The sequence below is a fragment of the Meleagris gallopavo genome, chromosome 12 (assembly GCF_000146605.3).
Source record: "Meleagris gallopavo isolate NT-WF06-2002-E0010 breed Aviagen turkey brand Nicholas breeding stock chromosome 12, Turkey_5.1, whole genome shotgun sequence".
In the NCBI taxonomy this organism is placed as follows: domain Eukaryota; kingdom Metazoa; phylum Chordata; class Aves; order Galliformes; family Phasianidae; genus Meleagris; species Meleagris gallopavo.
This window is the reverse complement of record NC_015022.2, coordinates 16,454,842-16,477,798: the sequence shown is the minus strand read 5'-3', so window position 1 is coordinate 16,477,798 and position 22,957 is coordinate 16,454,842. Positions and strand designations below refer to the sequence as shown.

Here is a 22,957-nt window from a genome sequence, read left to right as displayed (position 1 = left end):
AAAAAAAAGCTAGATCCAACCCATCAAATATGTTTCTCCTCCTGCGTTCTTTCAGCATGATTTGTAGAATGCTAAGGATTTCTGTGTTTGCTTAACTTGGAATTAGCCTTGCATTTCTATTTTAGTTAGTGGTCATGAGCAGTCAGCAGGTTGAAAATATTTGTTGGCTTTGTGTAGTTGTGTCATACATTTTTGTGTAGCCATTTTGACTGATCTGTTTGCATTGAGGCTCTGTCTGGCCATAATTAGACTGCTGGGTACACGTTAATGTTCTGCTGAGCATCTGCTTGTTGGTTTTACTTATGTCATCCATCAAGCTCTAGCATGTGCAGCAATATTTGCTCTGTAGTAGACAAACAGAGTAAACACTGCAGCTCTTCATAAGTGAACAGTGGCCAGTAAGTGAGGAAACACTGTGTGGATGTTTTTATTTATTGGAATATTACACTGTTGCTCTAAAATGAATCCAACAATCTAATCAGTCTTCATAATACTTGAGATGACAGAAAAGGAAAAATTGAAAATAGAATTTATTTTAGAATTTGTTTTATATCTCTGTTTAAGAAGATTTCCAATCTTCCAATTCTTGTATGCCTACATTTGTCATCTTCTCTGGTTATGCCAGAGAGAACGTCAGAGACAAGGTGTTGTCTTTGCCTTGGTCATGTCCGGTTTCAAGTATGGATGATTAACTCCTGATTATGCCTGTCCTGCCATGTAACTCTTGATCACTTCTGTGGAAATACTGCTGCCACCTTGTAATCCCTTCATTCACCTCTCAGAATTGTCTTCTGCCTTGGATTTCAACAAAGCAGTGCTGGTCAGAGTTTATCTGCTCTTCTAGATATTTTTTCCTGTCGTTTATCTTGAGAGACCTTTACCAGCTGAACCGTAAACTTCTGTGACCTGAACTGAACGCTTGCCTTGATTATAAGAATTGGCTCTTTTTATGTTTATTTAGTTCAGACATTTGATGAAAGTTGTATTACCCAGAAAAAAAAAATTGCATTAGTCTTTGTCCTTAATAAGAATTCTTCCCAACCAAGAGTACACAATAGTTGGTTTTTGCATTGCCTCATGTCTTCGGAGCTGCTGTTCAGACAGGAGATTTTGTCAATGATGATTTTTTTTTGATTGAATATATCAACAAAATTTTTCTTTTCTATTTTTATCTTTATCTTTGCTGTTTGATGCATGTCCAAACATAGGAAAGGTGTAGCCCTTATTTGTTCAATGAACTGATGTGTTTACAGAGATGCAGAATACTCAGTCATGCACTGGTGTCTCTGAACCATAGCATGGTCTAAAAGGTGAAGTAAAAGGCTTTCTGTTTTTACAGTGAATTAAAAAAACAAACAAAAAAAGAAACAAAAGTCAACCTTCTGAGGATGGGAGCTAAGTAAAAAGCCAGGAAATGGCTTAATGCTCATTCTCCACAGCCAGTGGCAATAATCCTATTGATTTCAGTAGGATTTTAATCAAGTTTATGGTGATTATGATAGCTGGTACAATTAGATTGGAAGTAATACATGTTCAGCATGTTGTTTTTTTCTGTGAATGCTATGTAACTATTTATGCTGTCATTAATTTGATGTCTTTGTTGGGAAATTAATCTCATTACATGGCAGCTGACAGTTCACTGCCACTGGACACCAAAGCAAGCTTGTACAAAGATGCACTATCTGCTTGGCTGGAAAGCACAGCTGTTACCATCCTAAATTCTCTCCGTGAGCCACTTACTGAATGGGGCTTGACAGCTGAAAACCCACTGCCCCATCCACTGTGGTGCAGATTCAGCACATGGTTTCAATCAGGAATACATCAGTTTGATTCAGGAGTGGAAATGTCACCATATAGCAGAGAAGTATATAGAAGCTTCTGCACTTCCCAGAGGTGTTTTATTTAGAGGGATATGACAAGGGACAGTGCTCCCCTTGTCAGTAGTTTAACATAAAAACCTAGAGCAATAGTACATGTAGATATGGGAATAGTACATGTAGATATGGGAATGTCTCACTGGCCCTCTGCAGGATACAGCATCAGTAAGCTTCTTCAGTTCTGCCTGCAATTGCTGTCCTCCTTCCCTCTGAACTCAGTCTATAAACTTCAGAGTATAAAGGCCTCAAGACTGAGACTACTAGTATCTGAGAGGCCCCAGGGACTCTTCTGGCTGCTATCAATCCTTGCAATTTGCTCAGCAATATTCATCCAGATTCATGTTTTCTTTCAGAAGAAGCATAAGTTTGAACATGAGAGACTTCCTCTTATTGAGTGTATGAAAAGTTCATCCTGATCTTGCTGAAAATTTTCTCTAACTTGTGCTACTAAGTTCTTTTAAAGACTTCATTTTCTTTTCGAGTAATTTAGAGAGAGGTACTAGAGAAACTAGATGCAGGACATACTAAAAATATCTTCACATTACCTCTGAAATTAGCCGCTACTTCTGGCATTGTGATGTTTTATGGCTGCGTGAAATACCATGCGAGTGTTCCCTTCCTATGGAGTAGAAGTAAGAGTGGGCAGCTCTTTTGGGGAGTCCAGAGGATGGCACTTTAGATTGAGTCATTTAAACTGATGAATTGTATGGAGTGTGTGTACTTTGTACTTGTGTCTGTCTGTACTCCTGTCTGTCTTTACAACGTAAGTTTTTAATCCATGGTCCAACTTGATCCAAATTTGAAGACGTCTCAAAAATATTAGGATATTTGGAGATTTCTGAAAGAGAAGAAAGTGAATAGAGGAGAAAGCCTCCTTCCTGTAGTGCTGCCACTGAAGGGAAGATCACATCGCCTACATGTACATCAGAAAGGCCCAGAGCAAATGTGTGAAAAATCAAGTCATTAATTTTGCAGTGAGAGCTTTTTTCTTTCTTTGTTTTGTCACCTGTCCTTGCTCCATGCTATCTTGCACTGGCAGAACAGGCAGGCTGACCATGGTGCTGTGTGAGGAGAGAAGCAGAGCAATGGCAGTCACTTAGTCTCCTCTGCCTGCCCAATGGTGGAAGGATTGTGTTCACTGCCTAGTACTGGCAGCAGAGGTAACAATGCTGAGGAATTAAAGACAAGCTTCAATCTTTAGTGTGGTACAGGTTTTTCAGCCTAAGTTCTCACTTCAACAGAGTAATTCAACCCTATTAACATTATCAGACACAAACTCTGGATTTTGCAGGTTTCTCAGATCAAGCAGGCTATGAGGTTAAATCAGCACTCGGCAAAGAATTAACAGTTCTTCGTTCAGCCCTTCTGTCTTAAATAAGCTTATCAGTGCATGTGTTGGCTGGCAGTTTGACAAAGAAGCCAAGAGCTTAGATAACTCTGTAAGTCAGGATGTAGGAGCTGTAATTGAGAAGTATCACAGAAGCAATTTGGAAAAGCATCTGTTCAAAGTTTGATTACTGTGAATCATCCCATTCTGCTGGCTGGCTCTGCTAGTCGCCTGAGCTGCTCTTATTTTGCCAAGAGAACAGCTTGACACGCATACGGTGCCTAAAAATAAAATACACTTTAAATGTTAACATGTTTCGAAAGTATAGATTCATTCACTTTTCGAGAGCAACAATTGCTTAGTCATTCTTTAAGAACATGGAAAGAATTTAATTGAGAGCTGTGGAAGAATGCCATTCATCAGCAACACAGGTGTTCAGCCATCTTCAAAATTGCCTGGTTCAGCAGACTGCGCTGAAACTCTCCAGACATGGAAACAGCGCTTGTCACACATTGCTGAATGTTGTTTAAGAGATTGCAGGACTCATCCTTGCTGATTAATCCACCTTCTGACCAACATGATGGCAAGATGGCAAAGTTGTGTGGCTCAGGAAAGCTTTTGAAACTTTTAAAAGTATATTTTAATTTATTTGAATAGAATCATGAGTTTCTTATTGTTTGCAATTATGAGAAAGAACAACTGGAACTGAATGCTGGATCCTGACTATTAGCTCTTAAATCAGATGCTGTTTGGTACAGAGACTCCAAATATTTTTTCTGATATATTTCCAAGTCTGACCTTGTCTCTTCATTCTGGAAAGGAGATGCTGTGGTATTTGAAGACTCCAGGATCCCTGCTGCTGGATTCCATGTTCCTCTCTGTTTTGCAGTCTCAATAAAAGCTCTGACTTGATCTTTTTTTTCCATTCCCCTTCATTCTGTCTAAATTCAGGCCCTTTGTTGAAGCAGATGGCTCAGATGAGTTGTAGGAATGAACTGTCAGATTCAAAACTAGAAGTCACGGAACTGGAAAAGCATTGTGAAAACAACCAGTGTAGGATTTTGAAACTATGCAGTTTGCAAAGTTGCAGCTACTACAGGTAATGCCAGGATTCTTTTTTAATTTCTTATAAGATCATTACCTTCAGATGAGAAGTTCCCTGTGAGACAGGATGGATATTAATAAGCTGATACTGGTATATGTGTGGCAGAGTGATGATCATGCACTACGGTCTCCCTTAAGCACTTTGCTTTCTGATGGCAAATGTTGTTTGTTTTTTTTCCTTTCAGTTACTTATTTATTTCTTGAAAGATGCAGCTTATTCCACTGATATCCGTTGCTTGCTTTCTTATCAGTTCAATTATCTTTCCTTATTTTAAATGTCACTTCTTTTCACATGCAAAGGCAGAGGCCTCCCTCCCTTATTTCCATGTCCTTCTCAGCCTTCTTGCAGACTGGCTCCTACCTTTTCTCAAGGCAGCTCTTATGCCGGATACATCTGACCTGGGACTGTAGATCCATTTCCCTCCAACATTTAAGCATCCACAAAAGTTCTGAGAGCTTATCTTCCCTTTTGATCTTATCTCTTGTCCTCCTTGACCCCAGCCTCCCACAAAAGTAGTTCAGTGTTGCTTGTGAGATCAAAGTCATGTTTCTTGAAGACTTCTAGAAAATTGTTATCTCTATTTGCTACATTTGTCATCATCTCCTTTCTTTTCTTAATCTGTCTGTCTTGTTCGCTCAGTTAGAATTATGCTAGGCTCTGTATGTTTTCCAGCACTCTTTGTTGACTCATCCAGTCCATCAATTCCTCCCCATCTAGAGTCCTTTCAGATCCACCTGGCTAACTCCTCTCTTGCCTTTTCTCTTAACAGGAGTACAGCTGTTGTAATTTATCTTACTTTGGATAATTAAGCCTATGTATTTCCACATGTGTGCATGAACATGCAGGCTTTCAGCACAGTGTAATGATGCCTATGAACAGATGGTGAATTAGTTGCCTGGGTTTGAGAATCTGCTTTTGGGAATGGTCGTTCGATTTGGGCAAAATATCCACAACCTTATATTAAATTATAGAAACAGGAGTGCAAAAAAAAAAAACCAGTGTATTTTGCCTGCTAGAGATTTGCATTCATCAACAGCCTGGGCTCCAGTCACTGGGGAGTGTGTGGGAGAAGCTCTTTGGAATGTGGCGGTTAGCATATCAAAGTAGAGTAAACACATAGATGATACCCTGCTTCCGATACTCCAGTTAATAAAGTAACTCCTCTTGTCAGGTTGGATGAAGAGGATTTATTAATCTGCTGTCATCTGAGGAAGCAGTGGTTTGTTGAAAGAGAGGAGTAATGTTAATGGGTTATAAGATGTCAAGCTGAACGAAGAGCAGATGGCAAATAAAAAAGGATCTTTCTTTTTATCTTCCTTGCTGAAGTCTTAGATCCTAGTATTTTATTGTGAAAAGCAGAAAAATTAGTACTAGGAATAAATTCAAATGGTTGTGTCATGCATTCCCTTGCTCCAAGACAAGATCAGTGGTACCTTTATACCTCATGATGGATATCTGTTCTATGAGACTAACCACTATGCTTATTTCCAGCTTTCCTTGCATTCCTGTGAACAGTGTACCTCTTTTCAGCTGCAGTCATTAAGGTGAATGTTTACATTTGTAATCACAAACCATTGATGGAACCAAGCCATTGGAAGGGAACGTTGTTTTCAAAGATGCCCATGCCAAACTTGCAGGGGGAGGGAGGTTCTGAAGGTTATCTGGTCTTTACTGGCACAATGAAGCATTGATTGTCTGGTCTGTTTTTGTAGCTTTTGTTAGGGCCTCCTGTAGGCCAAAAAGATGTTAGACTGTGTCAGCTCTCCACCTCATTTAGTTTGGTATCTGAACCAACGTGCTACTAGCAGTGTCAGAGGTTAGGTTTTTCTGCCACGCTCCTGAAGGAGCCTTCTAGCATTTTTACTCAATCTTTTCCTTCAATCTGAAAGGAGGATATTTGCGATGCAGGAGTCTGTGAGAAAGAATATGCACAATATACTACTGGTATGGTTAAAAGTTGAAAGGCCGAAGACGTGTAGGAAAACAGATCCAGGCTTACTGAACTGACTTCTAGGTGTAAACTGTGTGCTTAAGTAAGTAGAGCCATTTCCTGAGTTCAGAATACGCTTTTGAGTCGCATGTTGTGGACTTAGGGGAGGACATTTATTCCTGAAATCGTAAGAAGGCTGATCTCTAGGGTTTCTGCAGGGGCAGCCCCTTGAAGAGACTACTGAAATCAGTGAATTAGCACAGTGTAAATTCAATGCCAGTGGCATTAGAATAAGGCTCTTGACATCGTGGGGAGTGTCTGTGTGTGGGCTAATCAGTAAAGGAGCAGATAAATGACTCATCCTTTGTACTTAGGAAGCCACAAGAGGGTTCCTGGGAAACACAAAAGCCCTGCAGAAACATTGAAAGCTAAAGTTGAAAGTTGGCCATGCTGGAGAAGAGATTGCTCCTGTTCCATTAATTGCTGTCCTGCAGGGTAATTAAACAAGGAGGAACAGATGATAGCAGAAGTGCTTCTTTCAGCACTAATTATTTGCCGCCTTTGGAGATCTACTGACATTAAGATGTTTACCTGCACCAAGGCTTTGTTGTCAGAAGTTGTGGTATGGTACAAGTTACAGAAAGAGCATGTAGACAAACCCCAACTAGATGTGAGCTTATCTGTTTGAAAATAGGTGGAGCACATTCCTGCAAGGAGTTCAGCCCACACTAAAAGTGCCCCCTGGGAAGCTGTGCTGGGCTTCAGAAGTGCCGTGACTTACATTTGGGTATATCTACAGGTAGCCATCACAAGAAAACTAAAGTGTGTGGTTGAATCTGGCTCTTACAGTTAGTCCTGGTCAATTGAAATGCAACCCAGGGGCTGGTAAAACAATGGGTGCCATCACAGTAAGTTTGGTAAAGATTCCCATTATCCAAAAAGTATCCACTGTGAAAGCTAATGTGCACTTCATTCATTTGTACTACTGGGACCTTCTGTTCTGAGGAGTATATTACCAACTGTAGAACCATCTGAATTATACCCACAGCTTGCATTATAAATATAAGGGAGAGATTGTATTTGTTAGTCTTTCAGGGTGTGTGTATTGAAAATCAAAGTATTCAGAAAGTAACTATATGTTGTTTAGCTATTTATTTTCCTTACTTGGCTTTTGGGTTTGCAACAGCAGTTGTGTATACTGAAAGTGACAGTGTCTTCAGAGTTACCAGGAAAAGATTTTATTGGCTCACTACATGACATCAGTCAGTCTCATAGGGAAGTTTTTTAGCCACAGAGTACTTTGTGTTCTGAGAAAGCGTGCTACATCTCTGCAGATCATGCTGGTTTGGAGGCAAGAGGCAGAGTTTTATAGAGGTTGTGCTGAAATTCAAGTTAAGGTGGTTTCCCCAAAATAAGAAGAGGCTTTTGTGGTGATGAATTTGCAGCAAGTTGTTTGAAGCTGTCAGTACAGACTTCTTTCTCTGACACGCCGAGATTCAGCTTATTTTATGTTTTCAGTTCTCTCTAAGGCTGGAGGCATCCTTATAGAGAGGCCTCTGAAGCTGTTGAAGCTGTAGTTGATTTCTAGCAGTGCCTAGGGATAAGTTATATTGCATGGTCCTTGGCAGCAGAAACTCTTCTCTAAAAATGCTTAATAACGTTGGTTGTTACCTTGTTTTCCTACCTGACTGTAGCTGCCTCCTGTGCTTTGGATTTTGTAATTCCTTTACTGGTGATTGGCAGTGACTGCATTGCTTCCAGTGTGGTTTTCATTAAATGCAGTGACAATGAGAAATATTGCAAAGCAAAACAGTTTCCATACATTAATGTTAAACTTTAATGGAAACCATGCTTTTACTGCAGGATTAACAGAAATTGGCATCCAGATGGCTATCAAGCACTACGCCAAATTAGTCTGTGCCACTAAAATTGCATATCCGGCCTTGAATTAGCACATAAAATGAAGGAACATCTCACGCTGTTAGCTTCTTCTGGATGATACCTGAAAACCAAACTTGGAGCTGGAGGCTCTGTAGGACAGCAATGGTAATAATCTTAGAATCTGGAGTACAAGCTGGAGAGGCTCCTTCTATAGATACTGTTGTTTTTCACTTGGATACCTCTGCCTTCTTAGGACCTCTGTTTATTCAGCTGTAGAACAGATAATGTGTTGGAGGGAGCTTAATAGGTTCTTCCTCTGTTGTTTTTTTTCATAGGTAGGCATCATAGAAAGTGTTTTTCATTTTTAAATGTTGCAAGCACTGAAAGATTCCTTTGGTGACTGACTTGATGTGAAAATACAAGCAGTACTCCTCTGTCAGACGTATTATTGCAATAGAACGGAAAGGCAGTGTGAATGATTTGTAGGATTTTCTGATTTTACTCCTGTAGGATGTTCAGAAAGGCTATGGGAGTGTAAGTGATGGCAGTGTGTGAGATGCACAAAGAGGAGAGTTGTGAGAAGATGAGAAAAACATCAGTTCAACATCAGATTTGTAATGGTGGGGAATGGGGTTTTGCTCTGTGCATATGGATATACAGCGAGTCTTCATCTGTGCCAAGCAGACTTCAGGACTTCAAGTTTGGCTCTCTTCCCAACAGCAAATATATTGAGAAGAGGAAAGCTAGCCAAGTTTTAATCAAGTAAAAGTTCTATATCCAGAGGTGGCTGGCAAAAGAAAAGATTAACGTATTAGAAGTGCAATGAAAACAAGACATTAGAGGGTTGAAAGCTGGAGTACCTGGATAAGCCACTTGCTGAGTGAATATTCCACAGATGTCTAAAGGAAGTCCCAGGTGTTTTGAATAGGATGAAATGTGAAGCCATGCTTCAGAACTTGTCTTCTTCAAGCTTTGGCTATCACTGTGGCAAGTATGTAATATACTAATGCCTAGCTGAGCTGGTAGGATATATGTAATCATTCCCCCTAGAGATAGTACTAGCAGAGGGCTTATTAGCTGGCAGAAGGGCCAACAGCTGCAAACTGTTTATACATGACAACTTCTTGGATAAATCTGAGTTTACACAGTTGTCTGTGTCCTAAGGTTTGCTGTAGAAGTGCAGATAGCTTTGAATGTTCAAACTGAAGTACAGAAGTTATGGACAGTAATTATGCAATTTCTCATGGGAGACAGGAAAAAACCCTCACACTTAGTAAAAGTAAAAATAGTAACTGGCTTTCCTTTCCTCTCCCACTGATGCACCTGCTTGACCTCTTTTAATATTAAAAATAGATTTTTGATAATTGCTGCCAGTCAGTGGTGTATTTGGAAAGATATGGTCCCAAGGAGAGCCACTGTTTATATATTTGCATGAACACACTGTAAGTTTAATAAATAAATCAGTTCAACTTTCTTCCTTTTTTTCTTTTTTTCTTTTTTTGTTTTTTTTTTTAATTTTTTCTTAAGTCTACCTTGTCTTCGTAGGCAGGTCCAGAAGAAATCATAAAGTGAGAAGAAGTTTCTCTTAGGTAGGTAGATAGCAACATGTCAGGATTTTCATGAGCATATCTGAATACGTGAAAGTTATTGAATTTCCATTCATTCCAATGAAGAAAATAAATCATATCAATGCATCTACTCAGGCATTTGACTACTATCATTACCATGTAAAGGTGTGTTCTTCTCTGCATATCAGTTATATAGATCACTGTACTGGGTCACAAAACCATTTCATTGATCTTAGTGGTTTGAATGTATTTACTAGAGAACTGTGTTATGTTTGCAGGTGAGTAGAGTGCTTGTTTGTGTTCTAATGAAAGCATTTATGGTAAAATATTAGTTAAAAAAATGTATAATTCTTGGAATTACTTTGAAACAAAATATGTATTTCAAAAAGTTTGAGGCAAGCATAATGCTGTAACAACTTGTTATAGCCAGCTTGTGACAGCATTACTCTTATTAATAAGCTCTCAGTTTAGAAGCTGGATTTCCTACTGAGATCAGCTTCAGCAAAGTTTTCTGCCATCTGCCATTCTAGAAGTTTCTTACCCCAGCACATTTCTGTTCCTATGTTGTCTGACCACTAGGCTTTGCTGCAACAAATATCTTTAATATTGGTTATAATAAGCTAAATTTAGATGTCTAGATTTTGAAATTGTTCATTGCAGATATTAGAAATTGGCTGCTCAGAACACTGAAACCAGCTAATAAAAATGAGGGGGTTATGAGTATGTGAGTCACAGTTTACTTCTTTTTCAGCCACTGATGAATGTACAAGTCCAAGTTACTTTTCCACCACTGAGCAATGAGATTTTTAGCACGACACAGTATTTCTGCCAGTCAGTTTCAGTGGGGATTAGAACAGCTAAACAGAGACTTGAAAAGAATCATTGCTTGAAGCCTTTGTGGCGTATTTGAAATTTTAATTTATATTTAACCATTTTTAATATATTGCCTGTACTCTTAATTTGCTACACTGCGTATCTCAAGCGTGGAAACATTACTGCCTTTCATTTCCAAGTGCCATCAAACATGGAATATGTCTGATTTTGAAGTTTATCAGAAAGAAAGCATGAATCATTTCGAATTAAATTGGCTTGTCTGACTGACCACTGAGCTTGATGTGCAATATTGCTTTGTTACTCCTCACTTATATTCATGCATGGTTAAATACAATTGAGTGACATATTGGCAGTGGTTAAATGGAAGATGATGATATAATCAGGATTAGTAAGAGAAACAGCACTTTCAGTCAGAATCCTGCTGTGGTTGGGACTAGCAGATAAAAATCAGGAGAAATATCTACTTCCCTTTCAGAATAAACTATGAATGTTTTGTGATCTTTAAAAGAAAGAGGAGGTATGTTCATAGCTCAAGATGCACTTCAGGCACCAACAGCTGACATTCTGTGACCAGTTCATTGGTTCATCAGGTGTTGGGAGTGAGGTTGCAATTTCTTTTACAAGGTAACATATTACTTCCTGAGTGATTCCCTGACATCCTTAGAACTAATGTGAGAGCAAGTCCAGCCTTCTGTCGTTAAGAAATTAAAGCTTGATGTTATTTTTTGCATCTTGTATGAATGTGGCCTTCCACAGTTATCAGTTCTAATATAAGCAAACATTAATGCCTATTTTTGTGCTGCCTTCACTCTTTACTGCTAATGCTGAACTAAAAGGCTATTGCCCATCTCTTCTTTCTGTCCAGAATTCCCCTAGCAATAAATATCCCTGTCCATATTGTTGTTAAAACTCATAAAAACAGAACTGGAGTTCTTCCAGACATAAAGTTTTAAACCATTTGCACCTTGATAAATACAACTTTGTCAGCTCTAAGAGAAAAAAGAAATGAGCTCATGTCTATATTGCACTAAAGGCAGATAAGTCCTATCTACCCCACTGTAAGAACAGGAAATGCATCTTGTTTTCTCTTTAATATAAGCAAATAGATTTCCTTTGAAAAACGGCATTTGTGAAAGGTCTTCATACTTCCCTTTCTGCAATGTGGCAGAAAGATGTGAGGTAGCAGAATGAACTCAGCACATGGCTACTGCATGCCAGTTAGAAATGTTGTTTTGTACGTATACGTGATGTGTTTGTGTGCCTTTTGAAGTGTGGCCATTTACCAGTTGAGGTACAGGAGTCTAAGGATGCTTCTTCTCTGTCTCTGATCCTTACACAAAACTCCCTGTGACTTAACTCTGGTTTTTAGGTGGCAGATGAAACAAGATCTCATCAACAAATTACCTGTGATGCAATTACTACATTTCCAAGAAGTACAGTGATGGTTGCTGCAGGGAATTGTCTGGATGCAGGAAAGTCATATGGAAATTATTGCTTTTCCACACCAGAAGTCTCTTACTGTCACTTCTAAATTCCTTTTTGACTTGAACCTACAAGTGCTTCTGGTGCCCACACGAACAGGCCCAGAGAATACTGCACAGCTGTCTGCAGGATGAATTTCTCTAAGTCATGGAAGACTTCTGCAGCCTATGTTGACTTTCTGACTCATCATCAGGAGTTTGCTAGTTTCTCTGAGTTTGCCGCTCTTATTTTGTGTGGGTATGAAAATAAGGGAAATTGTAACATCTTTTCAGGAGTCTCAACTTGTACGATTTTATTCCTTCTCATCAATATTAGTCTGAAAATCAGGGCAATTCCATTCAATTAGTTGTTAAGACTGTATTTGTATTCTAACATGGTAGTAGCAGACATTTATAGATAAGCTGCAGTGAATTTTTGAGTCTGCATGGGCAGTGAAATATTTTCTAATGAGAGTGACTGTGCTTAACTTGTTGTTACATCTAATAAAACACTGAACCAACTGCTCACTAAGACAATGGACGAAGTAGGTGATTTTGTGAGAAAGCTACTTAATATCTTTCCATGTTGAGTACATATTTTAATCATTTTTGCTGAATTACTGCTGTGTGTTTTCAGTGCATGAGTTGTTTCACCAACTCTGATGGGTATGTTTTCTCTGTTTCTGTTGCAGGAATTGCTTACCTGGGAGGTGTCTGCAGTGCCAAGAGAAAGTGTGTTCTTGCTGAAGACAATGGTCTCAATCTAGCATTTACAATTGCACATGAACTTGGGCACAAGTAAGAATTTGTATTTCAGTTTCTTTCTTTACCGATGCCACTGTAAGCTACTTTCATTTAAAAGCTTACAAATGAAGTTTCTTGTGTGACATGCTCATTATGATTTTATAAATCTGGTAGATTGATACTTAATTTTAGAAGACTTGTGTAAGTACTTCTTTGGCACACATAAAACTTCCTGTTAGATATTCCCCTGTTCTCCACTCTACAGTATGATTTTTAATAGCTTGAAGAGGCCTCTTTCCCTTAAATGATTGATGGTAATGGTTAGAGACAAATTCTGCAAATTATGCTCTAGAGTAGGTCCAGGAAAACAACATCAGTCTTATCATCTTTGAAGCTGCAAAATTTTCTTTGAAGTTCAGGTATCTGACAAGAGTTTCAATAATACTTTGGTAACAGTTTGACCTCTGCAAGTGAAATAATGTGCAGATACTGAATTGTAAACATCAGCATTTTTTGGAAATACTGTTAGGCATTATTATTTGATCAACAGAAATAAATTGTATAACTTGATTTATCAGCTCAATTACAGCTGACCAGCACACTTTCACTGGAGGGAGAAAAAAAAAAGCAAAGGATATGATAATTCCCATGAGATTACCAAGTACTTTCTGCAAGTGCCTTTGAAGACCTTAAAGCTGCCTGTAAATATTCCATGGACAGAATAAAACAAACTGACTGGAAGAGTCATTTACTACATAGTCTTAGTGCAGTTAATGAGTTAACCCAAAGGTCACCATTCACATTCACTGCTTTCCAAGCTGAATGTAATGTGCACTTACTCATAATGCTTACGAACTTTTTTCCCTTTCCATCGACATCAGTGTGGTTGCACTGTGTCACAGTTAGACTGTGTAATTAATGTATAGAATTAGACCAGGAACAAATTTACACAGAGTAAGGGCTGTGCCTATGGCATTTTCAAATACTCCTTTTTAGTGTCTCTGGATGGAAGGCAGAAAAATCCTGCTGTTGTTTGTCTAGTATGAAGCTATGCAGAAATTTTGTCTGCACCCTTCTGGACACATACTATTAATGTGTCTACTGTATCTTCCTTTCCTGCAGAAACAAATAATTGACAGCTAAGTCACAGCCAATGTATGAAGTTCAGATCCTGATCAATCTCACTGCATGACAAACAATTATTTTACAGCAGTGTATTTCTGAGTTGCATGGAGGATATCTATGTTACTACCAGAACTGACAAGATGAAAAGGAATCGCCTGTTCACCATTCAGTGACACCAAAGGTAGCTGAGCCAAACCAAAGGTGGTTTCAGCAGAAATGAAGGATTTGGTTTTATTTGAACAGTGTGCCAAGATGTTAAACTGAGCCTAAGCTTAATAATGAATTAACCTGTGGGTAATGTTAAGGGAAATTCAGCACTCATCTTTGGATGGGCCAAGAGCAGGAGGGGAAAAAAAGTACTTGGGCTGCAGAAAATCCAGCTGTGTAAAAGGCTGAGGCTGCTCTGCCATAGCATTTGCCAAATTTCCCAGAAGAGTTGTCAAGCTGTTTTCCAATAATGCCTTGCAAAAAATTCACAACACAAATAAGGGATGTAATGCTTTTGGATACAACTCTCCATCTGTGCACTGAGTAGCAAACTCTATTTTCTTTTCTGAGTTACCACTCTTGGTGGTAAGGCCTTTCTCTTTTGTTTTTCTTTTTTTTCCTCCATCACAGAAAGCTATTTCAAGTGGTGCATATGAGATGTCTAAAAAAAGAGGTTAGCAGAGCATGATGTGGGCTGGAGGATTTAGACAAGTGAGTTCTCTCCTGTGCAGAGAATCTTTGGCTTCAGCAGAGTTATTGATGCTGTTGTGAGAGGAGATGGAAAGGTTAAATAAAGGTTGCAGGTGAAGAGGGACAAGTGGCTGAAGTGATTGCGTTTTGTAACAGATCTGCACCATGGGCCCCTTTACTGAGAGAAAAGAGACTAGCACAGGCTCAAACAGGAGAAATTAGAAAGGGTGCTGGAGGGACTTAGAGAGTCCTTCTCCTACTCTTCCCTTAATTAAGCCCATCCATGTGCATGCATAATCAAATCATGATTTATGTCAAAGGAAAAAAAAAAAAAGCTGTCGTCTCTCATCACTCTCTCTGAGCATGAAAATCAGCCCTGTATGCTGTCATCTACCATTGGCCTGGCTAGTTATTTCAGATGGATCAATTTACTGGTGCCTTTCTAGCCTTGAAGTCAATCTTTTCATTGATCTTACTAAGTTTCAGGCCTCTCCTTCTTCTCTTGGTTTTGAACCATTACAGGGTGCTCTGGGCAATCCTGTTTCAGCAAGTCTTGTGCAAATATGAAGATCATTTGCTGACTTTACCTTCAAAGTGGTAGAAATGTTTAAAGTGATTGAGAGATGTAAGGAAACTCATTGCAGAGACAGAGAAGTTGAGATCAGCTTGAATTTTAAAAAGAAAAATCAAGGAAAAGTAGATGTAATTTTCTTAAATTTTATTAAAAAAATAATCCAACCAAAATCTACATCCACGTGGGCAAAAATACAAGTTTTGGAGACCCATAATCGTGAGATTTATTGAGGACTGACTTCTTTAGAAGTGTTGAAGAGCTGAGATTTATTACTTTTTGCCCTAAGACTAACAAGTGTCCATGGAGATCACAAGCTCAATTTGGCATTCACAGATTGTTTCTGATGTAGACTTTGGAAAAAGTGAATAGATTACTAATTGATACATCAAGTTCCTAACCTACCACTAATGTCACTTGGACTCTGCAAAAGCGCTGTTACAGACAGCTGCACTGAAAACATGGAGACATTATTAAATAGGTCAGTCAGGATGTTGCTTATATGTCCTATAAAAATTCATCTTCAGGCTTACCCTGTAGAAGTCTGTGCTTGATGTTGGGATGAGTGGTATAAGTTTTGCCTGTTGTTTTTACGTCCCTAAATCTGAAGTGAGAATTTTGTTCACAAAAGGAGCATCCATTTGTAATCAGATACAGTTCTCCTTACAAAGAGCCTAGGAGGAGAAATTGTCTGTTATGAGACCACAGCAGACAGGGTAAAGAGTTCTGAATATATGACGAGGCTACAAATCATGACTTTTTAGCATATATGACAGGACCCTCAGCAAGCATTGTTCCTTCATTCAGCATTGTCAGTAGTAGATGTTTTTTTAAAGTAACACACTTTAATGTAACCACAATTAGTTGGATTTTATCCAGTTATTGCTGTGTTCTGAGCTACACAAAAGGAAAGATGGTAATCATACTGATCCCTGAAGTTTTAAAAACTTTAATTCCAAGGTTTTCAAATTAAAAACAGCTTAATTTGATGAAAACTTTCTTACTCTTCTCTTTCCTTAGACTAGTTGGGCAGCTACATCAGTAAGAATTTAAAAATGCCCAATGCCCACTGCATCCAGGAAGATCCTGAATAGTGCCTCTCTCATCCCCCATGAAGTTAATCTGAGATTCACAGCCCAAAGACCACCCTGAACAACTGTGGCACTTAGAAAAATAGTGCTGTTTTCACCTCCCTGGTTCTCTTTGGCCCTACAGCAGTGACATTGTTACCATTTTCAAGACATCCTTCAAAGAAGAAGGCAAATAAGTTTGTTTTGTTTTGTTTTTTCCCCAACAAAAAACTGGACTTCATCCTTATATCTATTATCCTAAATGAAGTGGGTGGGCTGTAGCCAGTTGATTTTCAGGACAATACCAGCTTTGTTGCCATCCTTGCTTTTTTTGTTGTTGTTGGATTTTTTTTATTTTTTATTTTTATTTCAACAGCCTTGGCTTTCCTGTAGTGGGCTGGAGGGAGACTTGGGTGGGGAGAGAAGATTCCCATTCATGAGCTAGAGGAACCTGGCACAGCCTAGATGGTAAGAGCACAGCCAGAGGTGGTATGGCTGGAAGCCATGCTGTGTCAGATGCCCTTAAGAAAGTGAATCAAAATCAACTAACAATAAGCAAGAAGCAGTCTGTTGCCAGCAGGCTGAAACTGCACGGCCTCAGACTTGAAGCTGAAACAGATGAGGACAAAAATGAGTCCAAAGGTTAAACAAAAAAGAAAAAGAAAAATGCCTCTAGTACACAAATCTAAGAGATCTGGATTTGGAATCGGCAAAGAGAAGAATTTTGAACCATCAGGTTTCTGACCATAGCAATGGTTTGCTGTAGATGTGAGTAACGATAGATGCATTTTGGTTAAAGTGACTTTAAAGTGCATAATTATTTGCTGCATAATTAAGCATGGCTTTTGTGGTTATTCAAAAAATAATGGTGTTGCAGGTAAGGGAAGAATGGTGTCTGGATGTTCCCTCTGTAGCCTGATATTTATGCTAATAATCTTGTTAAAAAATCTTGCTGTTCCAGTGCAGCACCAGCAGGGAGATTCTGTCATGGAAACAGCTGTAAGGCAGGACATGAAATATTGTAGGCTGAACGTGTCTTCAGCTGATGCAAAACACGTACAGAAAAAAATCCTGTGACAACTTGCAATGGCAAGTCCAGGTCAGCGTGGTGCAGGTGTAGAAGCATACTTCCTAAGCACCAAACAGGAAATTAACATCTTCCCTCCAATGCATAAAGATTTCATCATAATGCATTTTTGAATCGAAAAGTTTCATATGGATGCTGAAGACCTCCAGAATAGTACTTCAGCATGTAGCCCAGGACTCTAGCTGCCAACAGGCATATCTTACTCACTCCTGTCCACGTATGTTCTACCATAGAGACCTAGCAAGGAGGTGCTCATCTCATTGCTCTGTAGCTTAGTACCATTTACTTGATGGCTCAGGGATGGTGGCTGTTTGATGGCTCCCTTGTGGCTGTGTATGTCTTCTGATGGCATTGCTGGTGGCTTGAGTGTGGATTCTGTCTTGTGGGAGCTGTGATGCAATTTCTTCTGTGCCTTTATAAAAGTCACTGTGGCTGCTTTGACCATGCTGCAGAAGACAATGTGCTGGAACTCGTGTCTGCTCTTGTAGGGGTTAGAAATCAAGGTCAGTTGGATCCCATGGGGGACCAGAAGTTGATCCCATGCAAGCTTTACTCTGACAAGCTCACGTACTAGTAACTGTGTTGTTGCACCGAGAATTCTGAGTAGCTGCACACTTTCTTTCAGACAGTTAGTGTCTCAACTAAATTCTGCTAGTGCCAGCACACTCCATTTTAATCTCACTTGAGTATTGCTGTTCCAGTACATACACTGCAGCCCTGGGATTCTTGGGAGAGACTGACTGCTGTGTAGACATACCCTGAGGCTGGCCAAAAATGCTGGCAGCAGTCTGTACCCACCCTGGAGTTGCTAATTTTATTTTCTGCCATTTGTGTTGTAAATCAGTTGTGGAATGTCCCTCTGTTCCCATGCTCCCTAATTCCCCTCCTCCCAGGTTTCATTCTTCTACAGATAATTACAAGCACATTTTCACAGTTAAACTGCTCTTCTCTGCACAGCTCCAAGCAGACATAATGAAACACTGTCTAATTCATAATGTATCTTTATACATCAGAATTAGTATGATCAAGCCTAAATAACTATTTCATAACACACTGATTTTGAGAGATAAGTAGATGCAACCCAAATTGTCAGTGGATGCTTATTCCACTTCAGTAACACACTGAGACCGAAAGAAAGTTATTGTATACCTAAGCTTAATATTAGTAGCTTGATGACAGTTTTCTGAAAACTGCATCCTGAGTTTGTCACAAGGAAGCAGAGATCCAAGGCAGGTACAGATCTAAACACATGTAAATAAATAACAAGAAATCAGTGGAAACTTCTGCAGGTATGGGTGGCTTGACTTGAGATGTTGAGAAAGAGGTCGAGGTGGAGCACCACAGAAACCACAGAACGTGTGTCTGTGCCTACCATAAATTATCTTAGTTTGTATATCTTCTGTCATATTGAATTCCAGAAGTGGAATATTGCTGCTGTGTTAACTTTGGCTGGGCAAGTTGTTTTAGTGAGATCAGAATCATACATGCATCCTCGTGGATGATCAGTTTTAGTGCAGGGCTAAAGGTGTGAAGTTATTTGGTAGAAGCTGAGTAGAATTTGAAGGAGACGGAAATTCTGGGCAAATCAAACAGAGAAAAATACAACTGTGAATGAGAAATGGTGAGGTTTGATCGTGTGCTAGCCTCTGGATAATATGATTGGTTTTATTTCAGTTGTGTGTAAAACTGCAAGATACTTGCAGCTGCAATTAATAAACCTGATAATCCTAGCATAGTGGTGAGATACCTTCCCTCTGTCGTGTGTATTTTCTTGGTCTTGTTATCTTCTGAGTTTGATTGTCTGTTTATAGTATTGGAGTAAACCACACTGGAACTGTGCATGGGAACATCTACCTCCAATTGCCGTGTGGATGCTTGTGGCAAGCATTTGTGTGGTTTTGGGCAAGGATTTCTATGGTTTTACTCTATGCTTTGTGAAAGATGTCTGTGTAGTGAAGCAATGTTCTGTCACAGACCCACTAATTTCTTTGTTTTTGAGCATCTTGTACAGCTTTACTTATCCTAATAAAACTGCACCGAACAAGCAAACAACAGTTATTTAGAAACTCTCAGACAACACAGTTTCATTTTATCAACAGCTTTGTGTCTTTGCCAGCTATGTCTTTCTTTTTGAAGGGTAATTCTGCTGAGTAAGCCAAGGCCATGTATAATAGCTGGGCTATAATGATTTGGCAAATCCTTTATATGTTTCCTGCTACTAGGATTCTGGTTTCATACTTTACTGGCTTTGCTGGCAACAGCCATGTGGCCCCAGTGACCCAAAACACAGGAAGAGTACAAGCCCCCATTGTATGACCTCCACAGTGCACAGAAACACAGGAATTATTAGGTTTGCAAGTTCCATTTACCAAATAATCATTTGTTCTTAAACAAGGCAGCAATCTAGCTGAAGTATTTACTTTTCCACTAGCAGCTGAGTTCCAATAGCATGTAACCCAGGCTGTCTGCCTGGCCTGCTGAGTTCAACAGGTTCCAGGTGAAAATGACTGCATTTCTGTGGAAGATGATAAATCCCAGTCTGTCATTGGAAAAGCCTTCTGTCGTAGCTCAGCAGCAGCAATGCCAATGGAAATGATGTTGCTTCTAAAAATGTGGTTCCCTTTACCATTATGTCAGCGGAAGGCAGCACTGTAGTGGAACAAGACTGGCTGCCTCTTTGACTGCAGTTGTGTTGTAGACTAAAATTCATCACAAAGTTGTTACTGGACAAACAAAATAAACAGGATTCCTTTGTTCCCAGTGATTGCTTTCCATTTCAAAGTCCTCCTAAGGTGCTGGGCTCTTTTGATTGCCGACAGGGAGTTCTGTCATGTATATCATTGCTTGAACCCCATTTTCTAAAGGAGAAGAAGCCCTGCAGTTTTCTCAGATTTTTTGCTTTTGTTCTTGTTTGGGTTGAACAGATTAGAGGAAAAAAAGTTTGCTCTGATCTGTGTAATGGTTTGTTCTCCCTGAATTTTCTTGGTTTGAAAAGTTTCCTTCCGCACGGCTCTAATTAGCTTAGCATGTTGAGCTTTTTAATAATGAGTGTTTTTATTTACTTTCCTTCACCAAATTCTACCACGATGCTTATTTTGCATGGCAGATGTTATCTGTGTGTGGGACAGTTTGACATTTCAGAAATTTCTGATGTCCAGTCTCTGGCAGCTGGTGCTCACCTGTCCATGAGAATCCAGAACCTGCCTGTCTTTTCCACCTGCTGCCAGCCGGGCTCCCTTCCTGCCAGCTTGCTGTTTACCAGCATCACTATGAAGATCACTGCTAAAATGACAAACTTCCAATATATATTTTTTAATATTCATTTTAATTATAAACATTAAAACTAGGGAGTATAAGGAAATGCTTTGTATGAATAGTTTGTTTCCTGCTTTGGGTAGTCTTCAGACTTCAAAAAAAGAGGAAAAAGCACAGTTTCCTTCCTTCCTCTCAAAAGCACCTTTCATTGCGTAAATTCCATCCTAACACATTTTTTATCTGAATTAGAACTGCTTGCAGCTTGACATGTGGTAGAATTAGCTCAAGAAGACAGAACTCTTGTCTAGCATCCATTGTGAGACACTGTGATCATTGCTGTTTGACTTCGGCTAAAAATGCAGATTGCCTGCATTGAGTAGCTCTGAACAAGCATGTGGAAAACGTGGTTTTCCCACAGGAGTATTATAATAGTTACTTATCTTCTGCTTTGTGCAGAAGTATCAACTCCCATCTGTTAATTTTTAAGTCATCTTCTCCACCGACTGTATATATATGTATATATATTTTATGTCTTACTGTCTGTTGATATTTTCTTTTTATTCCCTTATTGCTACAGTACACATTTGGAGACTTATTCTGAAAACTGTACAGTATTTTAAACCTTACCAGTTTGTAAAATGCATTATTGTGTGCACCTTCTCTGGATGTGATGAACAGACTCCTGTAAGAAGCGTTTTATGTTTTTCTGTAATTTGTTTTCAAATTAACACGTTCAAGCCAAGGTCATTCAGAGCAATAATATCTCTTTTCAAGTTGCCTTTTTAACCTTTCTTCATGTGATGTTCTTTTACAATATGAAAGCAGTCTCGGTTTCATGTTCCTTGAGGTTTGCAACCAAGCATCTCCACTACCCAAAGAATTCCAGTTCAGTATTGCTCTGAACGTATCACTTCAAAAGGGCTTTGATACCAAGCCATAATTTGCAGCGTTCTTGTTTGATATCAAGTCTCCCCACTGATGGAACAAGTGAGACAAGTAACATAGTGTTCTGAACTGTTAAGTCATTTAACAGTCAAGGCCAGATGATGCAATAATTATGGCTTTTTTTTTTTTCCCCAGAATCACCACCATGAAAAATCCCAAGAGTTAAGAGAGCTTGTGCATAAGGGGAGCATTATTAGAAACAAAATTTCTGGTAAGGGTAGAAGCTTGCCCGTGTTGATGGGAATGGCTGTGACAAGGATACAACTGAAAAATAAAATATCGTCAGGTGCCTTCAAAAGAAGGGTCTTGGCTCTTGCAAACTGATCCATTGTTGGGTTATAACTGGAACGAGCAGACTTGTTCCCTGTGCAACTTTTTTTTCTAGAAAGATTTCCTTTTTTTCATTCCTGGAAGCAAAAGAAAACACATGGCTTTCTTACCGTCCCCTGCGTTCACCTGACATGTTGGTGACTTGGGGTGAGATCTCATAGAATGTGTTTCTTGCACTAGGTCTGCAACTCCACAATGATTGGCGACCTACATCTAAAGAAAGAATAAAAGAAAGGCTAAAAAACTTTTCCCTGTGAACAGGATTGCTACTGTCCTGGAAGCATGTATCCTCTGGCTTCTCTGGCTTAGGTTCACCAACTTTTGAAGAGTTGGTGCTGGTAGAATTATGCACATTGCAGTTACTTCATGCCTCTGTCTTTTGATGTTTGCCGTCTCCCCATTCCCACCTCCATGAATGCAGAATTCATCTCCAACCCAGGGGAAGACAGCCAGCATTCCTGATTCCACAGAACAGTGTGTTCCTCAGGCTGCCTTTTCCCCATTGCTCAGTAGTGGGTGGCTTCCTGGTGGGGTAGTGTGGGACATCTGTGGTTACTCGTGTTGCACATATTTAACAAATATGCTCAGTGTTTCTCCTTTCTCTGGAGATTTTTCTTTTAAGAGCGTCTTATGTTGCATCTCTTGGTTCAGGTTTTATTCTCAGTAATTAATGTAGTTGACTGGAGGCTTTCGCTGTTTTCATAGAAGTTTTAGGAAAGCTTGCTCAGGTGATTACATGCAGCAGATTCCTCTTAAGTTGGTAACATCTTGAAGGTCAAACCTGTCAGCTGTTCTCACTGAGCTCTTGTTCGTACGCTATGGAATACAAACAAGTCTCCCACCCATCTGTATCAGGGTTTTGTCTTTTTCACACCCTACGTTTTATATTTATTTGTCATCTGTTGAGGAAATGCAAGTCACATTTTCTGGGGTTTTGTTCTCACCCACTTCCTGGCAGTGCTGAAAGCAAGCAGCCTGTTATGTTTCAGCATGTTACTGCTGTGATGCACCAGAGTGTTCTCTGCGTACAAGGAGCTGCAGATGGAGTGCAGAAGCTTTTGCTTACCAAAAAAAAAAAAAGAGAAATGTGCAGTCTTTCTCTATCCACTGCTGTGTTCTTTTTCATTCATGGTGCTCCTTTCTGAAACCAGACTGAACAGTGTGTGTGTG

General features: G+C 39.4%; 1 protein-coding gene across 1 annotated transcript in view; it reads left to right on the top strand.

The window, feature by feature from the left end:
• ADAMTS17 (ADAM metallopeptidase with thrombospondin type 1 motif 17) overlaps positions 1-22,957 on the top strand; it is a 167,213-nt gene that overhangs the window by 49,101 nt on the left and 95,155 nt on the right. Inside the window, exon 7 of the mRNA XM_010717544.3 lies at positions 12,675-12,780. Coding sequence (XP_010715846.1) covers positions 12,675-12,780 — 106 coding nt within the window. The remainder of the gene's footprint in view (positions 1-12,674; positions 12,781-22,957) is intronic.